Below are 23,501 nucleotides of genomic sequence, written 5' to 3' on the forward strand. Positions count from 1 at the left end.
ATGAAAAAAAAAATAATGGACACAGTATTGATTTCTAAATTTAAAATCTTTGAAGAAACCCCTAGAGTACGCATTCTGTACATTCGGGATAATGAAATTGGGAACATCATTACATCATTAAATGCTGGCAGCCAAACTGATACTCTATGCCCTTAATTTAATAGCCACTGCATATTAACAGTTATACCAGTTTGAGATTTGCACAAAAAGTGAACCCTCGGTAATACAAAAAATACTAAACGGAACAATTTTTCTTAGCCACTTGATATTCATCACTACCTTCCTTCACAACAAAAAAGTAAGCCACATTACAACCAATGGCCTATAATGTATCTCTTTGTGTTATAATTAACTTCATAATGGATACAATTTGCATCCATTTTTATCCTGCTCACTGTCCATTTTTAGCTCGCTCACTGGAATCTTCACATATTCACTGCAAATGTGTATCAACAGCAGTCCACAAAGATAAAAATTTGAAGCCACTTTGAAAAAATTCCAGAAAACAAATGATGTTAGCAAAGACGTTGACAGCAAAATTGATGGCCCCTTTTGTTGCAGTTCAAACATGGCCAGATATGGACCATATTAGAGAGAGCTGCATGCTAAGAATATTGAGGCCGAATCCCACCCGCTACACTGTAAGTAGCATATTGGCAGAAAATTTTTCAAATACAATCATTTCTTGCTGTATCACCATTATCGTGACAATTTAGGCTTATCAATATATTTAATACCTTGAGCTGAAACATCATTCAGCAGAGCAATTATCTGCAAATACTGAGATGTTCTAAATTTTAAACTTCTGATTTATCAATACATATTCTAGAAACCTTGTGTTCCACTGATAAGTTTGATATAAAACTTTAGTATGTGAATTGTGGTTTATAACAGAGAATACTCTACTGTCCACGGATACAGATGATGAATAACAGAAAAGCTAATAACAGCTGGCTAGAACTACAGCACGTATTACATCTCACACAGATAGTATTCAGAGAATAGCAGACAAATAACACCCTGCAGCTAATTCAATGGTTACAGCAGGATTATTGTCATTTCTGATAATCAATAATTACATAATTAACTTAGTTTAACAAGTCTTATTAAGTGTAATTTAAGGGAATTAGCTATCCTAACTTTGCTTGAACCAGATAAAAAAGCAACTCCTTTGATGTTTCACAGTCCTACTGACTGATATAATTTCCTTGTTTACATAAGATAACATGCCTGAAGCCTCCCTACCCAAGTTCTCTACAATCACAGATGTGCACACACAAGCTGGTTTTCAACATCTTCTAAAACTTGATTAACATGTAAATATTTGCCAGACTCTCAAAGCCAGTCATATCAGCCTATTTACACAAGTATTTCTGAGACACTACAGACACGTTCCAGTTAATCAAGGATAGAATACACAGCAAAATGTTTTCGGCTTCTCATATTCTTAATACAGTATTAAGAATGGTGCATGCATAAGACTTCAGGAGATTCCATATGCCAGACATGATATAGCAAATTTTATGACAAACTCTCACACATACCAGCACATGTACATATAAGTGTAAAGACTCATATTCGCTGGTTTTGAGACATCACAATGACTGAAAACCTGTGATGGATCAGAGCAATTGTGAACTTGTCATCAAAATTACAGTCATGAAATTTAATTGGAAACAGTATGAAATTTAACTGGAAACAATATGAAAGTTCCCTCTGCAATCTGGAATCAGTCTTTTGTGATCCTGAAATTTGGCGATTGATTTTTGGATACGCTCGCCAAGCAATCTAGAAACTACTACAAACAACTCAGGATTTCACCTAAAAAGGCCATTTTTAAAGGAACATAAACTACTTTTAGTGCTGAAACTTACACTTTTCCAGTAGGGTATCATCTTACTTTCTGAACAAACCTCAAAATATCTATCTAGGACAAATAGAATCTCTGAATCAGGCAAAATAGGCAACTTTGCCATGCGCAAACTTTTGGGTGATTTACCGTAAAATCATTACAGCCCTATTGTCTGATACAAGTAATTTACCTCCACTACATGACCAAGTTCATGAACTCAATTTGAAAGTGCAAACAATCCATTAAGTCACATCCAACTGATATGATTTTGCAATGCAATCTACTGTATCCCGTAATCTGTATCTACAACCGTAAAATTTGATGGGCCTTCAGCAATCACTACATACATAACACAACAAAAACTGAAAACAAAAAAAAAGTAAGTGCAGATACAGACTGCGATTTCAGATAACTGCTGCAACAGGAGTCTGCATGATAATACCAATTTTTGTTTCTTCCTTTTGTTTTATCCTATTAATTGTTCCAAATTTTCACATTCATTCACAAGCTACAATTGTAAGTACATAAGTGCATGCACATATATGAACGTGGCCATGTGATCTCCACACACACAAACACAACATAGTATACCTACATGTATTTATTTATTTATTTGATGTTTTACGCCGTACTCAAGAATATTTCACTAATACGACGGCGGCCAGCATTATGGTGGAAGGAAACCAGGCAGAGCCCAGGGGAAACCCACCACCATCCGCAGGTTGCACCTACATCTAAGTAATAGTGGTAAATATACAGGCCTGCTTGACATATATTATTTGTATTATAAACATCCTATGGGAAACTGTGGGAGTGCAGAGGAAACCTCCATACCTCACCAGTTTTCTCCTAAACCTCCTGACAAAAGGTCGCAGTCCAAGTCAGTGTAAGATTCACTTACCATTCCTGACTGGCCTTATATATGCCACAGCCCATGCATACCGATGAAGCTATCATTCAACAGCCAGAGTAACTGAATCCAGTCAGATCATGCTCAGACCACTAAAACCCCTTGTCCTGGCCTATTACATTCCCACCCCTTCGCAAATTCTCCCATCTCTTCTTGACTGGTTAAGTGGACAGTTTGGTTTGCACTCCATCAGTAAATGTTACAGCAAGTCACGGCATAAGGATCTCCAGTCTGACAGCATTTCACATGTTAAAATGAAAACGTTTATTCAGAATATGCTACAATAACAGGAGTGATTTCACAGCTGTTTATCTACTGGCCTCATCTCACATCCACATGTCAGGTCTAGAAACTTCACACTATGACACCTGTCCATGGTCCAATTCACAAATAAAAACAAAAATAAAATGAAGAAAAAAACCCCCACTAACCTAAAAGTAAAAGTTTTTAAAAATAAGTATACAGTTTTGACAAGAAGACCAGAGAAAACTATATCCAAAACTACTATTTCACCTAAAAGTTTACCACTTTTCAAGTGACACATTTTGCTTGATTCTGACTGCTTCATCCCCTTTACAGGATCACTTGTGGAAGTTTGATTAATTTCTTATTAGAAAAACACAAGTGCTGGTATCCAAATCATCATTTTATGACCTTTTGTGATTTCCAAGTTCATTTCCACTTTATACCAAACTTTAGGTGAAATACAGTACTTCAACTTATTTTTATAGATTTTTTAGGACTAGGAGTACTGAGAGAGGAGTTCAAATTGTAAGTGTGGTTGCACTCACTGCACCTTAGGATTATGTAACTAGGGGTAGCAGAGGTCTATAATATATGTAATAAGATTAGGATACTGAGTCTGATTAGTGTTTAGGGGGAGGGGAGGGGGGAGGTGGAAGGCACTTTTTTCACAAGCTCTGAACACCACCTTCCTTAATACCCATTACGATGTCATCATTTTGGTGAAAGGGTTAGTTTGTACATTTAAACAGTTTTTTGTACATAATCCTATAATCCGATCAAACTGAAGGCTTGATATATTATACAGAGCATAAACTGGTTGAACCCTGTACAAGTATCTGTATTAGTCTTGTCTGTCTGGCCATAAACTGGCCTTTGAGGCACGCAGGTGCGGAATACAGGCTTTGCTCATCTTCAATATTAAACTAGTGCACTGCTGTCACCATGGCCTAATTTGCATATGCAATACACAATTCTTAAGTTAGCCACATAGATAAACAGAACATGTAACACTTAAATCAGCATGTATAAAGGAGGTAAAAAAGCCAAAACAAACCAGCAGATTCAAATTTGCCACCTTGTTTATCAAAGGCCTGTAATATGCATGCAGCGAGAGCATTTATAATTTCTCTCTAAAAATGCTGTCATAAAGAAATCAAACTACATCAGCGTCCAGTACACACACTTTTGAGAAAGCCAAAATCATTAAAGAGCTAATAATTAAATTTCATTCTAATAAGGAATGACAATTTTCCCTCTTCTACATCCCTCAAGAACAGCAGTATTATCCTAAGATTGGGAAAACCCCTGAAGTCATAGAGACTATGCTACACTCCATCAGTAAATGTTACAGAAAGTCACAGCATAAGGATCTCCAGTCTGACAGCATTTCACATGTTAAAATGAAAATGTTTATTCAGAATATGCTAGAATAACAGGAGTGATTTCACAGCTGGTTATCTACTGGCCTCATCTCACATCCACATGTCAGGTCTAGAAACTTCACACTATGACATCTGTCCATGGTCTAATTCACAAAAAAAAATGAACTGAGGGGAAAAAAACCTATTGAGCTTAAAGTAAAAGTTAGCAAAAAATAAGTATTAGTGTTGATAAGACCACCACAGAAATATATATCCAAAACTACGAATGATTCTGATTACTTCATCCCCTTTATAGGATCACTTGTAAAGTCTGACTAATTTCTTATTTGAAAAACATAAGTTTTGGTATCAAAATCATGATTTTATGGCCTTTTGTGATTTCAAAGTTCATTTTTACTTTATACCAAACTTCAGGTGAAATACTGTACATTAACTTCTTTTCACTGACTTTTGTACTGGCTGAAAAAATTATATAAAGCCAATTCTGGTCTAGTGGGTAATTAGTGAGTCCAAATAGTAAGTGTGGTTGTATTCATTGCACCTGAGGATTATGTAACTGAGGATAATGAATGTCTACTTTACCTGTAACAAGGTTAGGATAGTGAAACCATTAGTTCTCATTACCTTACTTGAACAGTCCTAGGGGGCATTCATTTCACTAGCTCTGAACACCACCTCCCTCAATTCCACATTCAAACACAACATACCCATTACAATGTCATCATTTTGGTGAAAGGGTTAGTTTGTACATTTAAACAGTTTTATACATAATCCTATAATCCGATCAAACTGAAGGTTTGATATATTATACAGAGCATAAACTGGTTGAACCCTGTACAAGTATCTGTATTAGTCTTGTCTGTCTGGCCATAAACTGGCCTTTGAGGCACGCAGGTGTGGAATACAGGCTTTGCTCATCTTCACTATTAAACTAGTGCACTGCTGTCACCATGGCCTAATTTGCATATGCAATACACAATTCTTAAATTAGGCACATAACCAAATAGAAAACATAACACCTAAAGCAGCATGTATAAAGGAGGCAAAAAAGCCAAAACAAACCAGCAGATTCAAATTTGCCACATTGTTTATCAAAGGCCTGTAATATGCATGCAGCGAGAGCATTTATAACTTCTCTCTAAAAATGCTATCATAAAGAAACCAAACTACATCAGCATCCAGTACACACACTTTTGAGAAGGCTATGGTACCAAATCATTAAAGAGCTAATAATAAAATTTCATTCTAATAAGGAATGACAATTTTTCCCCTTCTACATCCCTCAAGAACGGCAGTATTATCCTTTGCTTGGGAAAACCCTTAAAGCCATGAAGCCTTAGCTACCACACCTGTATATAACTCATCGCTGTCAAAATGGCTGATCTCAGTGTGACCTACCATGGTATCAGATACAGTAACCTGACATGTTTATGTTGATCCATGCTGAGCTACACCCACTGTATCTCATCATCTGTTTGTTAAATAATGTTGGTTTGCCACCCAGTGTTTCAATTGCTGACTGGCTGAATCACTTGGGGTACTGCCAATAGATTAAATGGCCTGTTGGCAAGGTCACCACATATGGAGATGCAAACTGCCACGCATTGGCTGAGAACATCAAACAAGAAACTAGCTGCTTATCTAAATTAGCGTAACATGTGATCTCCTTACCTGAAGGTTAGAATTGTCCACCCACACCTGATACTGAACACTATCAATCCCAAAATGTCACAAAAAGGTATTTGTAAGTAACTGCTTAGTAGATATGATATACCAAATCTGGAATTTTTTCCTTTTTATATTTCATTCACATTAAGGAATTATCTTAGGAAAGACTTTCCTTTAGACATATGTTCTCATCTATCTGTACTTCCAACACTAAACATACTGTCTACAAAAAATCTCATGCACTCCACATGAAACTAGTGATAAATGAAAGTAAAGAGATTATGCTGAGAAAAGTGTTTACAATTTACCAGCAATTCAGAAGTGTCAGCTCAGGCCATTATAAACACAGTCTCCTGATCAGCATGATATCTGGACTTTATCAGTGAAACTGAGTCAAACCTTATAAAAGGAACAGTAAAGGCATAAGCGGTAAAGCCTCAAACAGGCTGACGAGCTTTACAAAAGTCGATGAGAACAAGTTTACACACGTAGGTGCCAATTTGCTTAATTTCACCAAACTGCATCCATACAACAAGTATATATAGACAGCACTTGTATGCAAAATCAATACGCCTATGCCACAAGGGCCATTCTTCCTAGCAGCCTTTCACCAATGAATTTGTGTGTTCAAATCCTGTTCTCAATGACTTAGCAAGCAACAAATTTATGGCACCAGATTTGCCAGGGCAAGGTCAGCTGGGCCTGTTTCCTTTAGGCTTTCTTTTTTCATTGAAAACTCCAACATTATCACACAGTACATGTAAGCATAAACATAAAATTTCTTAAGTACTGGGCATAAAACACCAATTAAACAGATGGGCTGTATGAACATAATCCTTCATGGTAACAAAATCCTGACAATTTGCAACCGTCTCTGATAGTTTCTCACAACACAAACATGCGCACCTGTTAAGTTTGATTAAATGTTTGTTGTCAAATAGATGAAACCATTTTTGCGGTCATGGATCTTTTCTTTTTTTAGAATTCACTTACAAAGTTTTAGTGTCAGGCCTTCCTTCCACTGAGTCTGCTTTGGGAGCGGTAGATCCAGGGTCAATCCTGGGTCAAGTGACACCTAAGACCTTAAAAGAGGAAGTTGTAACTTCCTCGCTTGGCGTTCAGCATAAAGGGGATAGTGCAACGACTGGTTGACCTGTATCAGTATAATGGCTCAGGCGGGGCAGCTTACTTGCCTTTGGCAAGCTGTCTCAATGAAGCAGCACTAGATAAAAGAGCGGTAAAAATCCGCCCTGCTACATAGAGGCACATTACATGCACCCTAAGGATTCCTTCATCGTCATATAACTGAAAAATTATTAAGTACAACGTCAAACCCCAAGCACTCACTCACTCCATCCACTGAAGAATTCATCTAGATCGGTGGAAAGGAAGGAGCTTCTATCATATGTAGACATGCATGATATTCATATCTTAGCCTCAAATGACACACGCTAGGAGGAACTGATGAGAGTATTAAAGACAGAACTCATGCAATAAGCATTAAAAAAAAAGAACCATTTCCATACTAGGCATTTATTACTTGCTATGACAGATTTACAGAAATAGTTTGGAAAACAAATTTCACTATTTCAAGAGCGAGCACTTGAACTATACCCCTGAGCTCAACAGGAGTCCTTATTAATAGTGAGGTTAAGTGAGGTTTGTAGTAAGCAGGAGGCACTACTTGAAACTGTCTTCGGTTTAATGAAGACAAATCTCAGGTCAAATATGCATGCTGTAGCCCAGCGATTCTTCCTATACCAGGACTGGCCTGTCAAGGGCAATTTTGTTCTACAGAGCAAACAGCATCAGTCAATATCACCTGATCCAAAAAAATGTCAGGATTCAATCAGAGGGCAGCATGCCTTGCACACAACTTTTAACTCTCATTTCCTAGCAAAGAGTTTCAACTCATAAGACTTTTTCTCCAAATATTTTGCTACCCTCCAAAAAACAGATCTTAAAAAAATTTAATTAAAACTACCCGAACTGCGTAAAACAAACCTATCCGAATGCTTTTCTGGAATCCAATTATCCTCACGAACCAATCAAATGACTATTAATTAAGTGCGGATGAGAGACACTGGCAAGCTTTGCCAGATCTTGAGAAGACTCAGTGGGCTTGCATGCTTCACCTGAAGGATTACATGTGCATTCGTCTTGTCCTTCTCCCTACCTCTTTTTTAATTCAGAATTGATTAACCTAGAGCCCATGGTGCGGCTAATGCAGGACAACATGCAGGTCCAGGGTTCTAGCTATTTTCCTCTCTGATCTTTTTGTTTGGACAGCTTAAGCTCTCTGTGTGAATTAGCCCAGAGGTATCTGCATCCTGACTCCAGGCTAACTTTATAGAGGGCCTGATAATGAGGGTGGTGTCTGTCAGTGAGGGTGGCTAGCTAGCACTGGGCTTTCTATCACCATACTGCCCCCTAGTGATAACAACTCCTCTCTTCTCCTTACCACTTTGCTTTAATACCAATGGCTATTGATAGGGACCACCAGCCCACCGCTTTGCTGGCCAGCCAGATTGGGAGGTACCATTAGTTCAGTCAAACACACAAGGCCACCTCAAGTGTCGGGCTAGATTAAACCACAATAAAGAGTGTCTGCTTGGATACAGCCACTGTATGCTGTCTGTATGTCTCAGAGAAAACAAACATAACACCCAAAGAATGTTGGAGCAGGGATTCCCTCCATGCTGGTTTGATGATAAGGCTATCCAAACACCTTCACCACATACTCAGTGTTATGTTCCCTTACTGGTCAGAAGAAACACTGATATATACCTCCATCATTTTCCTGTTCTCAAGTCTATATTTGTTCCTGATGTTGTTGGATCCCAGAGATGCCATAAATCAAGTCCACAAAGTACTATATTTTAAGCATCAGAGAAATTATTACCCTTCAATGCCATCAGGACAAAGAAAACACCGTACTGTCTATGCCAAGTTTTATCATATATAACGAAGTAACGACCACAGGTATAGGCCATTTTTAAATACAGTAAACAATCAACCGATAAAACAGCCTGCACATTGTGTACCTTTTCATTGCTTTTCAAAACACTAGTCATGACTACTTTTACCAATGTATTTGATCATGATCTACAGCAATTATACACAGATATAATCTATTTGAGAAACATCAAAGATGATTGCTGGATCTCATGTAGGTATACAAGTACATGAAGGTGTATGGTACTTGATCTAAATACTCACCTTCTCGCTGGGAATCACTTGGTACTGTCTGTCATAGAACAATTAGTCTATCCAGAGACAACTGCAAGTCTCCCAAGTGAAAGCAGGTGTGAGGCTATGAAGGCAGAAGGTGTTATTTCTCGACCAATCATGAAGTATATAAGTTAGGAGACATCTTCTCAGACTAATTGCCTCTCGGCACAGCACACGACCATACTGCCCGGACTTGGGGATGATGTGCAGAAGAAACAGAACAGCTGAACTGACAAACCACTAAAAAGTTCATAAAACACCTGCCAATAGGTAAGGTAATCCTAACGAGTACCATGTGCAAGTAACTCATGAGTGACTAACGACATCTTCACATAGCATAAGATGAACTACAACTGTGTGACAAGCACGCATAATACATTCATAAGGTGCAGATCCAAATACATATTCGCTAGGAAAATGTCAGTTAATTCCAGCTATGAAATTAATTAAGCTTCCATTTCTGATGTCCACAAGCTTTTACTCTTTAAATGTTCTGCCATCACTTTAATGTGACTTTCAAATGTACTTGTACGTGTGGGTGCCCTAAAGAATATCAGCTTACAAAATTCTATTAAATAGACATCACATAGATTGAATGTGAACATCAATCTTGTACTTGAAAGGCTATGGCCCGTGGAAGGTCTGTAGCAACTTGTGGATGGTCGTGGGGTTTTTTCCCCCGGGCTTGCCTCGGTTTTTTTTACGGGATTTTTTAATGAAAGTGAAACATAAAATCAGCCACTAAAGCTGAATTCATTAATAAAGTAGTATTCCAGAAATGTTCTAAAATATTTTAACAACTATACACCACTTATCAACAAAATAAATTAGCAAACAACAGTCAGTACCTAGCCACTCATTTTGTGATGCCATTTTGCCATGTTATAGCTATCTACAGTGACGTCATAAAACCTAGGATCTCTCCCGTACAATCAATATTAAACCAATGTGACGATCAGAAAATAGAAACAAAAATGCCTGATACCCAACCAAAGAGTATCAGCTCTGTTCTGTTTTCAAAATGCTGATGATTCTTTTTTGTTTGGTGCTTGGTCAGAGCCATTTTGTGGACACAAGTGTCATGTTTTAGTTGTCCGGCTCGTCCTCCGTCTTGCATGGGTGTAAACATTTGGCCTTGCTGGCTGTACCGACATCAGGAAATTTACCGAACATAGCAGGACCTTCTGAGTGATAACAAAGCTTTCATTCAGATTATTGGAAGATATTTTCATAATAAATGTGAACTTTGCTAAGGAAAAATAATGCACAATATTTTTCTCAAGCAATGATTTTCCCAAGGCGTTTTTATTGCCAGCCCACGTAACCCTGACAAGTTATTGCAGTATCCTCTCAAACATATACACAATGTGACACATTTTCAGTTAACTGCTCATGAATAGTTGGTTCAAAATGTATCAGTATAACACTTAAACGAACCACAAAATCCAATTTATTACACGGATATCTGTCTATCCACTATAACAAACCACACTGACAATCAAGAACTAATAGTTTTTTTGACGTGACGCTTCAGCCCTAGTGACTGGCCAAGTTCATAAGGGCTTCCACAACATGTCTACTTGGGAGTGAATTGTCCGTCAGGGCTATATCCCCAATGCTGAGCTTCTTGGCTTTCAAAACTGTATAGAGTTTTTTTACATATTTTTCTGTGATAACTGTGTCCTATATCATTTTTTCTATGCGTATACAGTAGCAAACTTTACGTTCACAATTTTTCAGTCACAGGACGACCATGATGAGTCACTTAGTGTGTGCACATATTCTGTGGCAGGGTGAGTTTATGCCACCAAAGTGCTGCCGTTTGTGAAGTATCATGCTGATGACACCAGACATGACAATCCACCCAGTCACATTATACTGACACTGGGCCAACCAATCCTGCTTCCTACATGTAGTTTGTTCTAACCTTTTAGTTGCTGAATGCCAAGCAAGGCAGCAAGAAGTATCATATTTAAAGTATGACCCTAATGAGACCTGATCCCAGATCTCCCTGAGGCGGACATTCAAGCCACTAGGCCACCACTGAAGCGGTCATCAGTGATAAGTCACATACATAAATCATAGTTATAATGAAATGCTATTTGTTTTCTGATATATACGCTTGTACATCGTGATGAACATTTGCATCTTGTGCCATTAGGATGGCTTGACATTAGAATGACACATGGAAATTGTACAACAATGGTACACATACTATAAAGTTCCACATATACCCATCCCCAACCCAAGCCCAAAACAGTGAAGACTGACTGCTTATAATGTGTGGAAGAATTGAACGAACCAAAATCCCTGGGGCAGATTTTGATGAATCAGCAACAGATGGGTTTGAATGTCATGGTCATTCAAGTAAGACAATTTAATGGCATCGTAGAGCCACACAATGCAGGTTAACTCACTCCAACATCACTTATATCTCTCAGCACACAATGATTGTACCTGAATCTCTTAAGACAGACCAATGAGTAAAATGGCATGTCAACTGAAAAATTAAGTCATGTTTTAGCCATCAAACGTGTTGTTACAACACGTACATTAGAGTCATCAGCTGCACGTACTTCTTTGACTGAATGCCTCATCGCACTAATCCATGCTTCAATGGCAATCCAATCTCTTACTAGCACAATTATCACAAAGCCTTGAACGCTTTGTTCTTTAAACCATTCACAAAATTACAGTCCAATATTTGTGCAGTGGCTGCACTGTATCATTTATCTCAGTGTAAACCAACACAAAGATGAAAGTGATCAGTAAAGTAAATTATTGAGACGTCAAGAAAATATATTGCCAAATTGTTTATTAAGCCATATAGTCATTCATTCATTCGAGTAATAAGAAATGTAGGTCAACACATATAGGCTGGTTAGGTGCAGATCATTAGATACACTGTGACAGCAATATCAAATCTTAAAGTCAGTCTTAATAAGAACAACTGATTTGCCTGCTGGAAACTGTATTCAAACATTTTTATTCAATTTGTTTACATACAAAAAAGCCTATGGAATTAAAACATCAGAAAATACTTCAACATGCAGGACTAGCATGTACTAAACACATCTTGTCACAGACAGGTCCATCTGGAGCCATACAATTGGCACCTGACTCCAGCGGTCTGGTGATTCTCTGTGAATAATTACCTGGCCTTAGGCTGACACCCACACACTATCAGCAGTCTGCTGGTAATAACCAGAAAACATAAGCCTAATGCTATCTCCATAAACCCTCAACGGCCTTATCCAAACCAAATTAAGCCTTCCTCAACCTGAAAGCTTTCGAAATGCTCTACGGCCCATCTTTCCCAACAAATATCATCAAATTTTAGCTTTCATCCACATCAGGAGGGAATAAATTTGAATATAGTTTGGCATCTTGTACGATGGTACATTTTCTTTTTGTTCCTTAACATGTTTAGCATCACACTGACCAATCCCTGTGTGATATATGGAATAATAGTTAAACTCTAAAAGTTTAAATGAAGACAAATGCAGAATGAATACGTCCAACCGTAATATAAATTTAAGAAGTTTAAGAAATTTAAGAATTTAAGAATAGCGCTGCTAGAGTCTAGGATTCCATAAAATCTAATGTCAGCCAATTACGATTTGGAAATTTCTTTATAAACGAGACTGAAGCTATCCAGTGTAACTGTTCACATTTCATATCTGAAATATCTACATTATATACTGTGTGTTCCATGTTCAAATCCAGTTTATGGAGTCTGACAACAGCTTTGCTAAGGCCAATCGGTCCATCACTTGCATGTACTTCTCTTTAGTCAGTTTGAGGTGTCAAAAGACTATGTATTCTTGATAGCATTAAGTTGGCTGACTACCACAAGCTGTACCTAGACTTTCGTGCTGAAAGAAGCCACATCAAACAGTAATTTAATGCATGTTAAAGAGTCCCCAAATGAGCCCCAATTAAAGCCACGATAATTTATGCATGTGGTGTGGAAGTCATTGGCGGAGTTGCCAAGGCGTATAGACATGAAACAAAGGAAGTTCACAACGAGGGTTAAATTCTCCAGGGAAAACAATGGTGATTGAGCTAGAGTGAATAATTAATACACTCAAACTATAAATGCAAGCTGACGGAATTGCCAAATGTGACCAAATCACGTAACAAGTGCCCTCCATCAAATTTTACCATGACATCGAGCATGTAGTGGCTATGTAGAACAATATGGTCAGGCAAAGCTAACCCTTGGAGCAATTATTTCCTTAAATTCTTCAAAGAAAACTCACAGGCTTCAGTGACTCTCACCCATACTATTTACAGTGTTAAAATGATTGTAATGTTTGAAAAAAGTTGTAATGGGACATCCTTAATAAATTTTATGAGCTTTATTACTGATTTTGAAAGGTAACATGTACATAAAAGGCTGATATTTTGTGATAAGTAATTATTTTGGCTATTCTTTGATAATAGCAAAAATATAATTGGATTAGTGCTGATTTATTTTTTTGCCAAAATCACAGATATAGCCTCTTTAAATGGAATCTTTATTATAACTTGAATATATGTACAGCATATATATAGCACAGATACGTACGTGTGTTACCCCTTTATAATAGAAAACCTAAAATAAACAACAAGAAAAAAGAAAACAAAAAAGTACCAACCACAAACCACCTGGATTTTAAACACTTCTGAAAAAAAAAAAAAACTTCAGTTTCCACATATTTGAGCATTTGACTGATTTCATGATTAATTGGAATTTAACCCAACTGCCAGTTTCCATATCAGATGGTGTGGTGACAAGCATAGCCATGTCCTCCTAGATTAGTGGCCATACAGTAATGATATACCCCAGACACACAGCTGGGGACCTCATAGACTGTAGCACAGTTTCCACTGGGGCAGACCTTGGTGTCAGGTCACCCATTGGTCATCAAGTGTTTGTCAACTTTCACACTTTGTCAGGGAACTTAAAATGTCAACTGAGTTATGATAAGGAGCGACAAGTTCAGTAACTTCCGCAACTTGGTGAAGGCAAGTTTGTAAATATTTGAGTTCTTTAAACATGCCTCTTCTTTTGCATCCCGGCAATGCCTGCTCTTTTTCTGCTCAATCCTAGGACTGGGATGTTCTGTAATAATGAAGTCATAAGTGAAGTTTGTAGACATATGCCACATTTAACTTGCTTGTTTTCGATATAAAAACCAAAAAGACTAAAGACAAATGCTCCACATACACCACAAAGCCTGAATAGAATATGACTTGACAAAAGCAAACATCAACTATTTTGCTCACAAACTAGAAAATGTGATATTAAGATGACCAACAAGATAAAATTCTTCCCAAGTCAAACATCCATCTGTGCAAACAGCTCCAATAAGTAAGCCCTTGTCCATGTCTTCAGAATTCTCCAAAGGCACCCTAACAGCCACATGAGGCTCTTCAGTCCTGTTCATAAACACTGTTCGAATTCCTAATACAATTAATGAGCCCTCCACATATATGAAAAGGTTCTTCTTCAAATGCTGATCCAAAGCCATTATCAAAGTCACACCAGTTTCTAAACATCAACCTCTTAAAAGCAATATTTTTGGAGCTTTGTAAGATAAATGCTCAACACCTCAAAGGCAGCCCCTGAAATCTTCACTAACACAGATGTCCCCACTTAAGCTAGTGTTAACACAAACAAACTCTCTACTTCACAGAGTTGCTGGCCCCAGCCTCCAGCCCAAACACCCAGCCAGAGTATGTTGTACCACACAGACAGGCCTTCTCACCTCCCTCCAGGATCTATCCAGCCAGCTGTGTTTTCTCCAACAACATGACAAAGACTAAAATTGATCGATTGGTATTTGCTATGATCTTATACAGTCCTTATCCAGACGAATTGCAAGCTTTCAACCTTTGTTCTAATGGAAAGATGGTTTGTACATGCAGGTGTACCAAACTTTGCCCATATATCACAATATACCACTGTCAGTCCATGCCAGTCAGTTTTATCATGTGTAAGTGTCAATTAGACAAAATGCTTGTCATAACTGTAGTTTTGCACCCTTGTTACTAAACTGTTTAATAAGATGCTTGCATTTTTGCATTCAACAGTGAAGCTTGATGGCTATCAGATTTTTTTGAAAATTTTCACATTTTAAAATAAAAATTTGTAATTGCCATAGTTCAATGTTTTTACAGCACAGTCACCAGATGATTATGGCTAAGATACATGAACTAACACATTCTAGTCAAATAGCAAGGGAAAAACTATTACCCAGGAACTTGCATTTTGCATTCTCAGAATTTACACCACCACCCACAACTTCCCCTTGGTGAAGTTACATACTCCAACTCCTCATGACCAAACTCTTGTTACAATATAACATTGGATTTCATGTACAATTATACCTCTGCCCATGTTAAACCAGACCTATCGGCACGATAAAAACTTCTAGGAAACAATCAGTTGCAATGTAGAAATCCAGCATTTATTGAAAACTTTCATTCAGAAGCTTAGTTGAGTTTTTATCTGATTTATAATTAACCAGAAGTTTTATAACAGCCTCAACATTTTGTAAGTTACATGTAAGAACTATGAAGTCAAACTGTTTATTTATCCACAAAAGCCAGGATAGATATGTATGCCCTTTCTTCATTTTACTCTTTGCCAAATCAAAAACAAGCACACAAAGTCCATTTGAGTCCATTTGTGGAAACACAAAAGGTGCAATCTAGCATGGCACTCTGACAAGGCAGCGAACGTCAGAAAATTTGCTAAACTGTCCTGATAAACATGTAGGTTAATCTAAAAGAAAGGCGAGTGAATTCCCATCGCAGTTTCTGTCGGCATATTTATCTGGGAAGGTGATTCATACGCTTACAGGCCTGGGTGGGAAGCTGATGCCTATCTTCCTCATATATCTCTGTGGGGAATTCTACAACCCAAAGAGACAGCAAGGTACACGGCTCTTTAAAATTCTCAACATGGTGCCTTCAAAATCTTGGAATGCCACATCTTTTACTCCAGACATATATATGCCTCAGCAACTTCAACAGAACAATATTAGTTGTTCCTTTATCACACTCATGGGACGCAAGTACCACTTCAGTTCAGACACAAATATATATTATATATATATATATATATGGAATATTATTTTTTTAACACTTGAAGAACGACATCATGGCACTTAAAAAGCCTGAGACGTGCCACATCTATTAATCTTCACATACACACACATAACAAATTATACCTGGTCCATTTGGAATATTATTTAACTTAAAAATTTAAAAACAAAAAAAACTTTCCTGTCCTGTCAGAGAATATACATGCTACAAATTTATTCTGCCTCCACAAAGAAAGAGTAGTTTTACAAAGGATGCCATGTGGAAATCAGCTGCGGTCCAGACTTACAAGAGCAACTGTCTACAATACTCATATTATTAATATTGATATACTCTGTATACATGTAAAGGTACATCACAATTGGTTCAGATCAAACTGTAATGGAGTGAGTGAAGACTGATGGATTTATGTTGACCAAAATAACCAATAAATATACCTGAAATAGATCTTCAGTTTTTAAAGAGTCAATTACCTGTTAAAAAAATATGTTTTTTTACCATCATAATGTACAATCATTTTTTAAGAACTAAAATGACACATATTAATTGTATATCTCTACTGATTGTAAATCTCTCCACATAGACAGTAATATTAAACAGATACTTAAAAATTTGACAGCATGGCATAAACAATGTTAATAGAAACCAAATGTTGCCAAATAAATCATAAAGTGCATTTGTATTAAGAAACTTTTCATGCCGCACTGTAAATAAGTCAGTTGAACATTAACAACATATTAGCTTACCTTGTCCATAATGAATAACAATTCATAGACGAAAACTTTCACAAAGGAAAGTTGTGCTCAAAATAATTCCAATGGTTTGGCACTGGTATAATTTCTCTGTCAACGGCTAGAGAGCCATCTCACATTATGCTCTACAGTGGTAATAGGAATCCCATAGTTTTAGACTAGGCCAGTTCAGTTGTCACTGTAGAGTGGCCCTCTTGTTGGGGGCATGCACACATTCTGAAGAAGTGACAATGTCAGCTGGCATTTCTCTTGTCCTCAGGAATGGACAGGACAACACCTACACACATCTCTGTCTACAGAGGGCTGCCATGTCAACAGGAATCCATCCAGACAACCCCAGCCTTAGATGTCTTCAGGGCTAACACAGCAATATTCTTGAGAATCAATTTTGGCTCACATGTAACCCACTGGAGATTCCTAGCCCAACCACGGGGCACATTAGTTAAAGACTTATTTCCCAGAAGTGTTAATCCAAAGTTCAGATCTATGACTAGAGGGAACAGTAATCTTTCTTCTTCTGAAAGAACATAACTTGAAAAAAAAAGCAAAGCCCAATATTACTCTGGCCCCCTCCGTCCTAGGCCCAGAGAGGATATAGGAGTGGGAACCAAGGTTCCGGTAAACAGCTGCAGATGGTTTGTTAGGCTATCCACTTTCCCTCTCCACTACCAGCAGCCAGTCATGGGCAGAAGTGGAAGGATCCAACTAGACATCCACCTAAGCACAGGACAGTAGCCCCGCCAAGCAGCATGTCTGCCAGCCAATCATCTATATAACATCAATGTTCCTAGAATCACTGTCTAACCAGGCACCTAAGTGGTAAGACCCTTCTCCACAGGAGCTGAGATGCTGGGAATGTCAAGGGCTGCCAAAATGATACGAAATCTTTGACCTTGTGCCCATTGGGAGGTCACCTCTGAATGGGCAACCCCTGTCTAATAGTTGATGATCAACAGCTGAAGCAGTGGGGGGAATTTATCACCAGCAGTGGTATACACATGAAACTCCTGACAGTGACTGTGTTGATGTGGCAAGATCATCACAAACGAAACCACTTTGTTTCCAAGGGCAATGAGAAAAAGATGGGGATAAAAAAAAAAGAGAACAACTTAATTTTTTTGCAGAGGCAATCAATCAGAATGTTAGAAAAGATTTATATTCCACATGTGTGAAAAGCTCTGTGGGCTAATGATGCTAAAGAATCCAGGTGGTGTTAATCAGGTCTCTTCATTAGCCATGGGGTGATAGTTGTCCTGGTCAGTCTACCACTACAAACCTGTTCAGCATGATCTTCTAACCAAAAGGTGCGCCTGATTCTGGGAGCTGACACAATCTCATTGGCTCAGGACAAAGACTCAACACTGTCTGGTAACCGTGCTTGGCTGACCGCTGGTCGTCAGACACAAATGGCCGTCATGGGACTTCCATTGAGACAAAGCAATCACGGACCAAAAAGCCAGGAACATCTAAACCTTGGTATCTCCCACAAAACAATAGCCTCGACCTACAGGCTTAACAAGCAGCCACAAAACTAGATATCTCCCTTGCACTTTACAGTCTTCTATTCTGAACTTGGCAAAAATAATGTCTCTGCAGGATTAGAATAGAGAACAGCAAATGTTATCCTCAGACGGCAAGTGATTGTTAATGAGAGCTGTGGGGAGACTTTGCTAAAACCAGTCACAAGGAGGGCAGTTTTAAAGAGAAGAGGAATATAGAGAGAAGGCTGTCAATAAAAGCTGGCAGTTGGTCATCCTCCATGTACCGACACAACAGACTGGTGTGCAGCGAGCGAAGCGACGGCAGACCATCGAGAGCAGCATTCAGGATACCGCTGATCCTAGCTAGAGCCTCAGCTCAATCACACGGTGTAATTGAGGCCATGCGTTGACGCAGTGCAATCACACGCTGCCTCACAAGAGAAGCCTCCAGCACTTGGTCCGAGACTCCGAAGGCCCCTAATGGAGGTGCGCGCCACCGTAGGCATGAACGTGGATGCAGATTATCGCCATCTATTACACAGGTGTGAAGCTCAGCCCATCTCCGGCAAGATCGGGCCTCAGACATGAATTAAACATGCTAAGATGGCAGGAAATTGAGGATAAATGGTCAGTCTGGCGCATTGGTGTGGTCTGAACTGACCACAATGGTAGCTAGTCCACTTGCCTTAAGATCTCTCCAGAAATTTATTGGCGGTCAAAGTAGACTGTCCACTCTCACTGTTAATATATGTACATGTATATTGAGCATGTAGATACAGCAGCTAAAAGCTAAACCGATGGCCATTAAGCTTAGTGGGCAAATAGTCCAATTATCTCTTACAGAGTGTCTTTAGAACCTCAAGGGATAAGAACAGACTGACCTATACCATAATGAAACTTCAGGTTAGCCTACATGTACTTAAAGTTCTTTGGTATACATGTCTGCTTGTAATATGTAATTTTTAAGCATGCATGGCCACTTGAATCTATGCCTCAAAATAGACATTTGTATACCAGCCGTCAACAAATAAGGATGTTCCAAGTTAATAATAACAAGGCCAATTGTCAAACAGACCTATAACACAATCCACCAAAGAACTTGGGCAGAACCATGCAAAGAGAAGCAGTCAACAGTTTTTAATGACACTGGAAAGACGCAGGGTATGGTTTTGGCAACTGGTTGCAATTTAAGCATTTAAATCATGTACCTTGCTAGAATATAAGTTGCCAATAAAAAAATCTGTATCTAAGTTGCATTTTGATTGCAACTGTTCATACATCCAACATGGGGGATATAATTCAACATTACTCTGAAAATATCTATAAGCTGGGGTACAACAGTTAGACCAAGAGAAAAATTTACAAGAAAATTTTGAAAGTCTTCTGTTTCCAAAACATACTATGTTTATCTGTTAACTTATAATTTATACTTAATTTAAACATACTTACACTGCTTATGTTTGATAGAACTTTTATTCTTTTCACAAAGCCGAATATATTCACTGCATTTCTCAGCAATGATCATTCTGTCATAAACACATAATTATAACTACACCAGACAGAATTCTCAATAAATTACATTCAAGGGCACAATGAACTTGCAAAATAACAAAAAAATGAAACATTTCTAACTAAAGTCTCATTAAAAAAAAAAAAAGCAATAATAAATATTTGTGCATGTCAAATCTAATTAGCTCCATACGGGATACTGAGAGACAAAGTCATATTTTTTTATTTGTGGTCCTTGGCATTGCATGAGTGTGAAAAAAAGTGCTACTCTTCACTTCCATAAAAAATCGGACAAATTAATCATTAATGAGTATTTGTAAAAAAGAATAATACTCGAGAAATGTGACACAACATAACATTAATAATTAATTTCGATATCAATTACTGGAGTGTCTGATAAAGCCTGTACCTGATATTCAGTTAATGTTAAAAAAACCCAACAACTGCAATCAAAATACAGAGAAGAAAGACTCTTTAAAAATCAGATTCACAAAATTATAGATTAGGAGTAAGTACAAAAAAAAAACAAAACAGGGAGACAAGTTCCAGAAACATGATTCAAATTATTGCAGAAAATTACGTAGACCAAGATATAAACTAGATGTCTGGTACAGGCAAAAAAAAGATCCTGAGAAAAGTGATGTATTGTTCTTAGGCTGCTGTTTTATCACTGTTTCCATGGAAACGATTAATGTTGAATGATGTATTTGGCAACGGCATTCAAGAATCACAGCTCTTAGGTGACACCGTTCGAGAAATAATGGAACAAATATTATTGCTTCTGAGTGAAGAATTCTTTACGGCGTTGCTTATGAGAAAGCTCTACAGGAAATGGGGGATTACAGAATCGACCATTAACATCCATAATTCTGGGTAAACACATGCAGAGTGTTCACAGTGAACACAAGGATTGTAAAGCAGTGCATGAAATGTGGGGGAAAAGCAGCAAGGCTCGCACATATGTCTGACTTGAAGTGGGAATTCCTACGCATCGATGTCTTGGATTTTTTTTTTATAGTCCCAAGGGATAAATTGGACACACTATACATCGATAAATGGCAGTAATGGCTCTAATGTTCATCTGCTTACACACTGCAAAGTATATTACAAAGGAATAATAATGCCACAGTGTTACATTGTCAAAGACGACCATAAATTCATCATTCAACAGTTATTTAGTTTACACCAGTGGCATGGTTTACACAGTCGAGTCAATTTAACAGTTGACTGTATTTGACTTAAAATTTCACACAAAAGATGGCAATTTTATACGCAAATAAAGCTTATACAACAAAATTATTGCTAATGCTGGAACATACTTTTCCAGGAGGGTAGAACAGATCTTAAATCACCTTTCTAAATTGTTTTTTTTATTGAAGCTGTGTAATACACTTAAGATATCAAGAAATCTGCTAACCCCTGATCCAGACAATCAAATAAGTCAGCATTTGACAATGCCAAGAACCAAATGGTTTAAAATTTGAACCGTCAGTTCCTTAGGGTTCTAGATGACCTTTATTACAGGCCCATGACCCTTTGTCCCATGGCCACCTGTACACACCATAAGCTACTCAGATCACTTTTCTCTGGTTTCCTTGCATAAGCAAACTAGAAATGCCATTGGCAACAAAAACAGTTCTCAATTTCCTGGTGTACTTCATGAACCCTGCATAATGTCAGAAAAACTGATCGTGATCTGTAGAGTAAGGAGTCCCCTAATGACTCCAAAACTAGTAAAAAATAATCGAAACAGCAGCCTACCAATCTAAACACCAAACTTGGGGCCTCTTGGTGACAAGAGAGAGCATATGGCTGGTTCGAAAATGGCATGAATATTATGGAACTGATCTGGTCACTACGGCAATAGCGTGGATTTGGACTGAATTTGAATGAGCTCTGTGACCAGTTTATGTGTAGACAGGATAATGGTCAAACAAATCGGACTAGATGTGTGGCACCATGCTACTCCAAACCCATAAAATCTGGCACAAGAACAAAGGGTATCTAAGTGAGCGCCAAGGTTAATGGGGTAAACGACATGACAGCCCATGAATCTGAACATTACTCTGAACTGAAGTCAGTAGGGTTCTCCACTGGGTGTCTCCTCCATCCAGTCTATGCCCAAGTCAACCCCCCGGTAGGCTAAGGTCAGTCAATCCCCAGACAACATGTGTACAAGGCCACACACTGATTTTTATTGCAACTGTCTATACATGAGAAGCACTTCCTTCTCCACAGTCCAACTTTCATCTATAACCCACTGACTAGTTAAAACATAAAGATCATGTTTTCAGACATGTGAATTTAAATGGCTCCAAAACTGAATCACATATGATGTCTTTCATCAGGGGTTTTAATAGAAGTTTGGAGCATTAGAGAAATTTTGTTCTAATCGAGTGAATTCGCATCCAATTTCAATAGATTAATGAAGACAAGATTGTTCAGACATCTCCTTATGGTTCAAACAAGTTTGGCAGCTTGTCTCTTGTAGGAGATTTTAAATTATCCAATTACTGGACAGAAACCTAAAGACTTTGCCAAAAATTCACTGAACCATACACGTGGGATTATGGTACACTATCTGTTCATCTTTATCCAAGCATATCCCATGCAAAAGTCATGAAGTTTAAAGTCATGGAACATTTAGTATCTGGCACGTTACTCACTTCTACTGCCAAACTAACATCATTTGAAAAGCTCTATCACACATTCCAAGGGTAGGTTTATATTCAATGGCATCAACTAAATGTCACTGTCAGTAGATATAATTATGATTAAAAGCGTGGGAATGCAAAAAACATTCTCTCAAATATATATATATCTTATTTAATCATTGTTTAATGCTCAGGAATTTCTCAGCTTCCTTGTATGAATGGAGGAAACCTGAGTCAGAAAGCTACCTCTCTGTATATCAAGTACCTACCAAACCTATAATGACTCCAGCTGCATTTGAGCCTGTGGCATCAATGGTCATGAGCTGACTGACTGCAGATACTAGAGCCATCCCACTTCATTTAGTCAGAACACATTTGCTACAGTGTAAGTGTGTAAGTGTTTTTTTAGGTCTATACAGTAAGTCTTGGTTCTTTCCTTCACCACATGTGCACATACTTGTATGCCAGTCAGTACTATTTTTCTCATTAAAGCATTTATTTAAACTGACATTTCCCAGCTGAGAAGCACCAGAATTAAATGGAAGGTGCTGGAGATGAAATGATAAAGTAATTATAAGCGGAAACATACACCAAGTCAAAACAAGGTTGATATGTTCCTGACAGAACTGGTAAAGATGCAAACAAAACATGGTTGAATAAATGGAGGAGGTGGTTTTGTGGTTTCTGATCAACAAGGAATAGCACTTCAGTGCAGTACAAGGCC

General features: G+C 38.0%; 1 protein-coding gene across 3 annotated transcripts in view; it reads right to left on the reverse strand.

Moving 5' to 3' along the window:
* LOC135481870 (CUB domain-containing protein 2-like) overlaps positions 1–23,501 on the reverse strand; it is a 179,022-nt gene that overhangs the window by 87,331 nt on the left and 68,190 nt on the right. The window contains exon 1 of one of the 3 annotated variants that reach the window (XM_064761621.1): positions 17,128–17,730. The exons of the other annotated variants lie outside the window; for them this stretch is intronic. Within the exon in view, the coding sequence (XP_064617691.1) occupies positions 17,128–17,136 (9 nt within the window). The 5' untranslated portion in view covers positions 17,137–17,730. Of the gene's footprint in view, positions 1–17,127; positions 17,731–23,501 lie in introns of those variants that run through there. 3 annotated transcript variants of the gene reach the window in all.

Source organism: Liolophura sinensis, chromosome 1 (assembly GCF_032854445.1).
Source record: "Liolophura sinensis isolate JHLJ2023 chromosome 1, CUHK_Ljap_v2, whole genome shotgun sequence".
Classification (NCBI taxonomy): Eukaryota; Metazoa; Mollusca; class Polyplacophora; order Chitonida; family Chitonidae; genus Liolophura; species Liolophura sinensis.